The sequence below is a fragment of the Arachis ipaensis genome, chromosome B2, assembly GCF_059453495.1.
Source record: "Arachis ipaensis isolate K30076 ecotype BB chromosome B2, ASM5945349v1, whole genome shotgun sequence".
In the NCBI taxonomy this organism is placed as follows: domain Eukaryota; kingdom Viridiplantae; phylum Streptophyta; class Magnoliopsida; order Fabales; family Fabaceae; genus Arachis; species Arachis ipaensis.
The window spans coordinates 15,265,419-15,275,986 of record NC_142437.1 but is presented as its reverse complement, the minus strand read 5'-3'; the positions used below and the strand labels follow the sequence as shown (position 1 = coordinate 15,275,986).

At 29.9% G+C, this 10,568-nt stretch overlaps 1 protein-coding gene across 1 annotated transcript; it reads right to left on the bottom strand.

Annotated features, from left to right (window-relative positions):
• Positions 1 to 1,363: 1,363 nt before the first annotated feature.
• On the bottom strand, positions 1,364 to 5,426 carry LOC107624984 (putative myosin-binding protein 4). Its single transcript, XM_016327488.3, has 4 exons — positions 5,273 to 5,426; positions 3,400 to 4,676; positions 2,024 to 3,323; positions 1,364 to 1,695 (listed from the first exon to the last, which is right to left on the bottom strand). Coding segments are annotated over exons 2-4 (2,400 nt in total). The 5' UTR covers positions 4,499 to 4,676; positions 5,273 to 5,426; the 3' UTR covers positions 1,364 to 1,694.
• Positions 5,427 to 10,568: the final 5,142 nt, after the last annotated feature.

Sequence of the window (10,568 nt, the reverse complement as noted above, 5' to 3'; positions counted from 1 at the left end):
TATTAGAGATTAATTTATCTTATACAAAAATTATTAAGATCAGAATTAATCTTGAATATCCCTTAGAAAAAGAAAAAAAAAAACACTATAGTTTGGAAAGTTGAAGTGCTCATGTGTTGTTCATGAGTATTGATGCTCTATTGGAATCGTTTACCGAATTAATCTTGAGCACTGGAGATTTGTTATAAGAGTGTTTTTGGAATAAATGGATAAGGACAAGCCATTAACAGTATATTGAAATCTGCAATATTTATCCGTATTTGATCAGTAATTTACAGATATAATTTGATCTGCAAAATGATTGGATTTGATCGATCCACACTCTAATTGGATCGGATCTCAGATATCATATCTATAACCGTAAATTCAATCTATATATCTACGAATCCGCACCAAACATAAATACTATATGTTGTATTTATGTTTAATTTCAATTAATATTTATTATTTATATATATTGTATTATTTTATTTTTGTTATTTAAAAAAAACTGGTTTAATAATATTTTAAGAATAAACATGTTTAAAAAAAGTAAAAAAAAAAAGAGTTTAGGGTGAAAATAGAATTTTTCTTATAGAAATAAGCTTTTTAATATATTTTTTTATTTTGCGGATATATTTGATATCAAATTCGATCCAATCCATATATGTGCGGATCGAATATGATTGAACCTGAACATAAAAAATTACAGATATTAGATCCAATAAGTTTAATGCGGATTGGATCGGATCGAGATTTTTGGCCATATCTAATCCGATCCGCAAATATCCCAAACCATTATTGTGCTTGTCTTATGAGTTATGACGCATCTTTCTTACCAAGAACCAACAACAAAAACTATGGTCATCTCCATTATTTAAGAGGAGTTAGTTAAGTTAGTTAAGCACATCATCATAGAGGTAGGTTAGTTTTTTATTAGTTCTGTTAGAAGTTGCACTCTCTGACATGTGAAGTTAGTTAGAGATTATCTCAACTTGTAACTTCGAATATTACTCTTGTTTTTTTAGGTATTTAGTTCTTATGAAGTACTACAATCTTATTTAATTTAGGAAACACTAGAAGACCAACATTTTTAGTATTAAAAAGTAGAGAATTGACTAGTATTAGTTCGAATGTAAAACAAAAATAAGACAAAAAGTATTAATATCTATCATTTTTCTTTAATTTTAACCATGCCGGATCTTACTCTTGTCAAGACACTATATGTCGCAAATATATTCCAAGGGTAACAACCCCATGAAAAGTAGCAGCGTTACTACAGAATTGGGGACATAACTTCTCTATAACCAATAAATATTTGGTGAATTTTAAAAATGTTGAAACATAGGAGTTAGGTAACAATTGTTTTCCATCGTATAACTTATAAAGACACAAAAACTTACTCATGAACCTTATAAAATACACCGGGACTAAACTCGAAACTCTAACCCAAGTTAACATAAGTACATAACAACACAAAGGGCCAGAAAAAAAAAAGGAAAAAGAAAAAAAGACCACCCATAATTAAAGAAGGATAAGACAAAGTTTACTAATCCTATTGTACAATCTGTGTAGAATGCCTGTGCTGCAATATGCAGGCAAATCAAAGAGAAAAGTATACTTTTTTGGTTCTATCATCTTTGCCCATTGTATGGGTATAGACTACAAAGCTTATTTATTTATTATGCTGATTCTCCACGATTATCCAGCATACATCTGCAATATGCAAAAATTGTTAAAAATGAAGAAATTGATTACATTTAGGATATCAAACAATACAATCAAAATTAAGGCTATAGATTACAAGGCACTAGTTTTACTTATAAATTAAGCATCATCATTTGAATCCATTTATACGAAGATTCTATCATTATATTCATGCCAAATCATGCAGCAGGTTTAAAAAAAAATTTAAAGTCTATATTAACATCAGAGCTAATTGAGAAGAATCTCAGTCAGTTTGTACTTCATATCATTCATGTTGAGATGAACATGGATAATGCTTGACAAAGTATCATACAAAAATTTCTGTTTAGATGCTTACCATCTTGATCTAATCCCAATTTTCCTTATGTCGCGCAATTGAATAGCTAAATCTTGAATAAATTGCTTTCCGTCATCTCCGCTTCGAAGAGAATTAAATATATGCTCAAGAAGATTATGATTAAATTCGATTGCTTCCAACCTTTCACTAAGGTCTGATATTTCATTTTCCAGAGCATCCAATTCGACTTCTTTCCTGGAATGATTGTTCCCATTACTATGAGAACAATCATCACTATCTAAAGAAGCTGAGCCATCCTTATCGGTATGATTTCCATTAGACATATTATTAACATTTTTCTGCATGGATGAATCAATTTCTTCTTCACCATTAGAAGATCCTTGTTGATCCAGTTTTTTTCCTTCAATCTTTTCGGAGGAAACCTCATTACCATAAAGTTCTTTAAGCCTATTTTGCAAGCTTTTCAAGCGATTCAAAATGCATTGCTTTTCCTCTTCAAAGTCTAAAGGTGAGGAGGTTGCACCAATGGGATCTTCATCACGGATTTTGGATACCTTGGTCAGCTTTGAACCGGAAGTGGTTACAGCATTTGTGATATCTGTGGCAGTTTTTTGTTCTGCAACATTTTCTACCTTCAAATTAGAAATTTGGACCATAGGCTCCTCTGGCCAGTTCTCCCTATAAAATTCCAGCTCTGCTTCTAAATCTTGTAGCTCTTTTTCCTTTTCCGTCAGTAGATCGTTAACTTTGTCCAATTCATCTCTATCATATTCTGCTTGCTCTTCCATCATTCTTAGATATTGCAGAGCTTCCATTTGCAGTGCTGCCTTCTCCTCCTGCAACCTGGTAATCATATTCATTGTTTGATTTGTGGCAATGGCAGAAGCATTTCTTTCTTCCTCCAGTTCCTTTTGCAAGGCCTCCAAGCATTTTTTGTCATACTCAATTTGTCGCTTCAATTGATCAATAATAGACTCCCCTTCAATTTCATTAACTTTGCTTCCATCCAGATATTCAAAATCAGATCCTACCGAGGATGAACTTGAAGGTGGCTTAACTTCATTTGAATCCGAGGCCTCAACGTGTCTCTCGGTGGACTGGACATGGTTCGCTAAAACCTCTGAGTTATCAGACCCACCAGCTGTGACGTTTTCTTTGGTGGAGACAGGAGACTGACTCATGTTGTTTGAGTTCTCTTGACTATGGCTTAAAGGAGAAGAATCACTTACCACTTTATCAGTTTCCACAGATGCTTTTTGTGTTGTATCAATCTTCTTTGTGTCTTTCCTATCCTCTTCGGTTGCAAGCTCCACACCACTTGATTTTGTAACATCTTCAGCTGGAAACATTTAAGAAATCAAATGTTAGATTAAATTTTCAATTGAAAAAACAGACACACAAGGAGAAAAGTTTACGTTTATTTAGTGATGCTCCAATGCCATCCAAAGTCATAAGCTCGGATATGGAAGTGGGAAGAGAATTCTGAGAAGGAGAAGTTGTTTTCACACCATCAGATTCTCTACGAGGAATTTTCTCTGCGTTAGGTGATGATGGAACATCGTCTAGTGAGATGAGCTCAGGCAGCTCGGAACTAGATTGATTTTCTGGCTTCAAATTAATTTCTTCCGGGACATCATGGTGCTTGCTAATCTTAGGTTCCTCAGATGAATCCGGACGTGACGGCATGGCTTTGGGGGAACTAATATTGGGATTTGGAAGATTCAAACCTCTTAGAACATGTCTTGGGGGAACTACTGGTTTAAATCGAGATGTATTGCCAGGTAATACACTAGCTACATCATCATCAGAAAATGGAAAATCAGACTCAGAATCAGAATACATTTTCGGCTCATTGTACACCATACGAGATGGTTGACGATGAGAACGCTTATCTTCTGATCCTGAAGATTGGCCCTTTGTTTTCTTCGAATTATCCCGGTGATTTGAACGGCTTTGCCTTGGCACTTGTGGCAAAGGAATGTATGGTGGCTTAATAAAAGTTCTCTTAGGTGATTTCAGTTGGATAGATCTCAGGGCATTTTGCTCTGACTTGCAAAGCTTGTAGCAGCCAGCACACGTACTCGGCCCCTTAGCGCCATTTAGCGAGTCTTTGGATAGAGACGGGCTTTGGGAACTAGAACCACCATTAACCATTCCCAATTTACCAACCAACAACTTGTGAGATTTCATGTTCGGTTTAGTGCTGGTAGTGCATGACAGAAGACAATCATCACACATTCTTTTTCCATCTGCAATCTTCCCATGAGCATGATATGAAGCCAGAGATGCTAGTTCGGATCTGTGGTCGCCGCAAAACAGGTTCTGATAGAACTCCTGCTTATCTTTACCAAAGAAACGATCCAGCCTAGTGCATAGCAAACAAGGGAATTGCAAATGGCAATACCTTGCAAACCTTGCAAGGAAATATGATAGCGCGGATTCGAAAAACAGCAGAAAGATCAAGAACCACTCACAAACTGCAGATGTAAGAAGGGTTGCTCCATGCACCCCCATTGTTCTGCCGAATGAAGTTCTGCTTCCACTAACTGCTGCCAACTCCGCTGCACGAATTTCTCTACAAATCCAATAGATTCATAGAGAAGATATGCGTTCCTCAGATACAGCCACCCAACTCAACCCAAAATTTATGAATCTATGTTATCATAAATCTCAAGGAGCTAGGGCTAGAAGGCTACATATAAACAAAGAAGCAAAAAATGGCCATCATGAGAAGTTAATCAAATTAAGATAAATGCATTAAATTGACACAAACATTTAACAATCAACAAGTTTTTCAGACATGATCATAATCACAGACAGCACAATCACAACAACAAATCAACAATAACAATAACATTAATTAAATTGAGCAACAACAAAAATCCCCAAAACTCCTCAGATAATGACACCAACAATCAAAACAAACAAATAAATAGGAACAAAAATGCAGGTTGAATTAAAAGAAAATAAATGATGAAAATGAAATGCACTCTTCCTCTTCCAACTGATTAATCATTACCTATTTAATAATTGGGGAATAGCCACAAGCACAAACGGTTGAACGAATTCAAACCAAACCCAACCATCACACATTATATCAACTAGCAACCGAAAATTAAATTATCATCATAAATATATAAAATAATTGTGAAACACAACAAAAAAAATAAATTCAAGAGGGAAAATTCTGCACCGAAGATTATGATTGCTATGCAAAATAATTACAAAAATTAACAGGATGAAATAAAAAATCATATACGAAATTGAAAACGGAGAAAAGTGTTTTACCTGTTTCTGCAACTTCAGGAGAAGGAGGGAGATGAGGAATAGAGGCAATTTCTGATCATATATGGAAAAGAATATGTATATCTTTTTTCGTTTGGGAAAAAATAGAATAAAATAAATAAATAATTAATAAAAAATAGAAAATACGGGGATGAAGAATAAGGCGCGGAGTGACATGCATGTCCCGCGCCGGTGGATCGAGTAACCGTTGAAAACAACGGCATTTGATTTGTTTGTTAGCAAATGAAAGAAAAAGAGATAAATAAGTAATTGTATAATGAAATATCTAATCAATAATTTATCTCTTACAACATGCTATATAGACAAATAATAATATTTGGCAAATTTGGCTAATCAAAATAAAGTTTGATGATACATAGAAATGCACATTGACCACGCTTCGTGACTTTATATTGACATATAAATATATATAATCAAATAGAAGCATAAATGATTCGCTTAAAATAGTCAAATAAAAAAAATAGTTCAGTTATACATTTAAGTGTTTTTGGCAATTAAATCTAATAAAATTGACCAAAACTCAACAAAAATTATTTTTATTATACCAACGTGTACACACGTCTATTTCAATAACGCAAATCCTTTTTTGTCTTCGTCTTTACGTTTGCGTTCTTCCTTCTTTTTCTTGATTTTCCTCCTTCTTCGTCTTCGCATTTCTCCTCCTCCTTCTTCTTCGTGTTCTTCTTTCTTCTTCTTTGTCTTCCTCCTTCTTCTTTTTCGCGTTCATTCTTCTTATTTGCGTATTTTCTCTCGATCGTCATTCTTTTATTGCTGCTATTGTTGCTGCATTTTTTCTTTTCTTCATTTTAATTGAGGTTAATTTGGATCCAGAAATAAATTTAATGTGTTTTTGTTGATGATTAATTCTTTTTGACTACTTGTTCAAAATTGAATTAATTTCGATTCATTTGTGAATTAATTGAGATTCACTTGATGCTGCTGATAAGTATTGACCAAATTTTTTATTCCTTAAGTAATTTCGATTCATTTCTTAGTTTAATTCAAGTTCATTTGGATCCAGAAATAAATTGTATGTGTTTTTGTTGATGATTGAGTCTTTTTTACTATTTGTTCAAAAATGAACTAATTTCGATTCATTTGTGTTAATTGAGGTTCACCTGATACTGCTGATAAGTATTGACCAAATTTTTTATTCCTTAAGTAATTTCAGTTCATTTCTTAGTTTATTTGAGGTTCATTTGGATCCAGAAATGAATTCGATGTGTTTTGTTGATAATTGAGTCTTTTTGACTGCTTGTTCAAAACTTAACTAATTGAATGGAATGGAGTGAAATCTAATGCAATTGAATAAAGTGATAATGAATAATTTCATTCTTCTTTGCTAAGAATTTGGTCAATACTTATCAGTAACATCAAGTGAATCTCAATTAACACACAAATGAATCGAAATTAGTTCATATTTGAACAAACAGTTAAAAAGACTCAATCATTAACAAAAATACATCAAATTCATTTTGGATCCAAATTAATCTCAATTAAACTAAGAAATGAATCAAAATTTCCTAAAAAATAAAAAATTTGATCAATACTTATCAGCAGCATTAAGTGAACCTCAATTAACACACAAATGAACCGAAATAAACTAAAAAATAAACCGAAATTATATAATGATGGCATCAGAGAAATCAAAACTAATAAAAATGTTAGCAAAATTTGGTTTTATTGATGATGATGATAACGAAAACGAAAAAGAAAAAGAAAAAGAAAAAGACGCAACATTAGGGAGAAAAAGAAGAAGGAGAAGGAGAAGAAAAAGAAGAAGAACTTGCGTGTGCAAATTTGGAAGAAGAAGAAGAAAGAGGAGGAGGAGAAGAAGAAGGGAAGAAGAAGAACCTGCGTGTGTAAATTTGGAAAAAAAAAAGAAGAAGAAGGAAACAGAGAAAGAGAAGGAAACGGAGAAGGAGAAGGGGTCACGTGATTCAAAAAGTTGTTATAACAACTTGATTAGATTTGGTTAAGTATTTTGCTTGGATGTAGAGTTTTATTCGAAAAAAATATAAGAAGAGAAAGTACAATTATTTAAGGGAATTAGCGTTAGGGATAAGATATAGTTGGAGCGGAAACGAACCAAATAATTTTATGTGAACAAAATAAGTCAAGAGAGAGTAACACTAATATTTTAACGTGAAAATTTTTTCTTCAGGGCAAAAAACTATGGGCCAACACTCCGAAAAATATCCACTGTATTAAAGATAATTGGTGGATGTTACAATACTCCTATATTGTTTGGAGTTTTAAAATCTCTTTACATTATTAGTGTGATAATATGCATTGGCACAGTATTCTAAAAAGTAATTAATGGAGCTCTTATTGTACCTTGATAATATCATTAAATAATTAATGCCAAAAAATTATATTCTTTTAAAAAAGTTAATATTTAAAAAATTAATACTAACTTAAAATTATGCTTTTAAATAAAAATATAAAATAATCATAAAATATTAATCTTTCATCTTTATTTATTTATTAAGTAACATTTTTTTTAATTTTAGTGTTTTATTAGTGTTAATTTTTTTACTGAAACAAAATAAAAAAATTATTGTTTTTCATAATAATTTTTTTATTTTTATCTTTTAAGATTTATTTTATTTTAGAATTTCATAAATTCATTACAGTACGATTTAGATCGTACTGGTATATTTTTATTTTTAAAAATCTAATTTTATTTACATAATTTAAAATTTTAAATTATAAAATTTTAAATTAAAATTTAAATAAATATAATTTGATTAATAGATTAATTTAATTTGATAAAAATAAACGTATTCGTATTATTATACTTAATATGATTAATTATATTTATTCGATTTTAAAAAAGTAACTATTTAAAATTGTTAATTATAAATTAAAAATTTAATATACTCGTATTGTTTTTAATATGACTATGTTTACAATACTCTCTAATAGTTTGGTGAATCGACAGTCTATAAAGTCGTTAATTATTTAATCAATACTCCATATATTTTTATTTTTAAATATTTTTAAATTAATTTTTTGCAGTTAAAATTTTTATTATTTTCTTTATATTTATTTTACCTCTTCTGCTTTAAATTAAAAAATCCTTTATATTTTAAAATTTTACTTTCTAACTCGTTTAAGTAATCTAATCTTAAAAGAACATTTTAATATTTAAACTTAATATTAAATAATATGTTTGATTCTATTAATTAAATTCAAATTCACATTCCCATGTTGTTTCTTTTAGTTACTAAAAAAAATTCAAATTTAAATTTTTATTTTTTAATTTAATAAAACAACTTTAATTATTTAAAGAATATTTTTATCATTTAAAATTATATGAAAAGTGCATGTTAGTCTTTTAAAATTAAATTTAAATTTTTAACATTATAAATTTATTAAATGATATCAATTCAAATTAGAATTAGATTTTTAAATAAAAGAAAAAAATTTCTACTACGAAAAATAATATGAATAAAAAAAAATGAATGATAATTGAAGTGAAATTAGAGTTAGATAAAAGTTATATATTTTATTATTGGATTGGTTGTTCGAGCTTGTAAGTAGGTCCTTAATTTTTATAAGGATATTTTTGTCTTTATAAAATTATCTATAAGAGTATTTGATAAATTAAAATTTAAAATTATATTTTTTAATTCATTTAAACAAATTTAATTCTAAAATAATTTTTATTATTTAAATCTCAAGTTTTTTTATGCATTTAATCTATACCAAAAAGATAATTTTGCCTTTTTATTACTATTTAAATAAATATTTTATAATTTTTAAATTAATCTTTAAAAAAGATAATTTTATCTTTTTAAATTTAAATATAATTTTTTTAGTTTTGTTCTTTTTAAAATTAAATTAAATTTTTAATTCAAATTAAATAACTTTAATCTTAAAAAATATTTTAGTCTTTTAAAATTCATATCAAAAAATATATTTGACTTTTCAGTTTTTTAAATTTTTTATAATAATGTTATAATAATTTTTTATTATAATAATATTATAATAATTTAATATAAGTAATATTAATCGAAAAATATAACGGGCTTAAAATGGCCCAAATTAAAATAATAGTCTTAATTTAAACAAATTTTAAATAAAAAGGAAAAAAAAAATAGGTATAAATGTTAACTTTTGTTTAACTCTTTAAAAAGAGTTTTAATACTCCAAAACTTCAAGGAGCATTAAATCAGGCGCCACCCTAAGATAATTACAATATAGTGAACCGCAGTAAAATACTCTCTTACTATAATTATTAGTATCTAGTGAGCACTAGAGAGTATAATCAAATTCTAATGTGTATCATTCACAACACACTGAATTTTCTCACACACTTTCTATAATATTACACTCACTGATACAAGAAAACTCACTCAAAACTAAAAATAAAAACACACGAAGCCTTGAAGAAGAATGCTTCATTGCTTGTGTTTTGTGTTTGATGCAAAAGAAGAGTTCATTGTGCTCTATTTATAGTCGAAGTCAATGAACTACAACCACTCCTTCCTTCCATTATTTTATTACTAATCTCTTCAATAATAAAAGACTACTCCACTTCAGATGCTCCAACCACTTTGCTTCGGTGGATTGATAATGCAAGTCATTATTAACAATTCTCCACCTTGACTTGCATTGTCATTTGTCTTTAATTTCTGCAAATATTAACCAAGTTCACGCAATGCTTAAGCTTGTCAATCAACAACGGTTTGGTTATCACGTCGGCTGGATTTTCAGTTATAGCTATTGATGAGTCCATATTTGATGATGAATTTTGATTTAATTTGGATGGATTTCATCATATAAACTCACACTTAATCACCAAAATAGCATACTTTTGTGTTTGATCCCTAAATTGAACATAAATGTAAAAGCATGCATTTTTTGCTCAAATTGAATAATTTAATTCCACTTTTATTCCATTCGATGCCGTGATATGTTTGTTGAGTGCTTTCAGATCATAGAGGCATGAATGACTTGGTAAAAGTGGAAGAGAAGCATGCAATTGGAAAAAAACATGAAGAAAACAAAGAATAAAAACATTTCAGAGTGTGTCCATGCACACTTTCTGTGCCTACGCACAAGGGTCAAAATCAACACCTGTACCCACGCACAGAATGAAAATCAGTAAGTGTGCGTACGCACAAGTACCAGTGCATAACTTTATTAATGAAGCACGTGGCTCGCGATTTTGGAGCTATTTTGGCCTAATTTTTGGAGTGCTGAAGCCTTTTGGAAGTGCTATATCAAAGGGGAATGAAGACATATCAAGGCATTAGGTTTTTATTAGGTT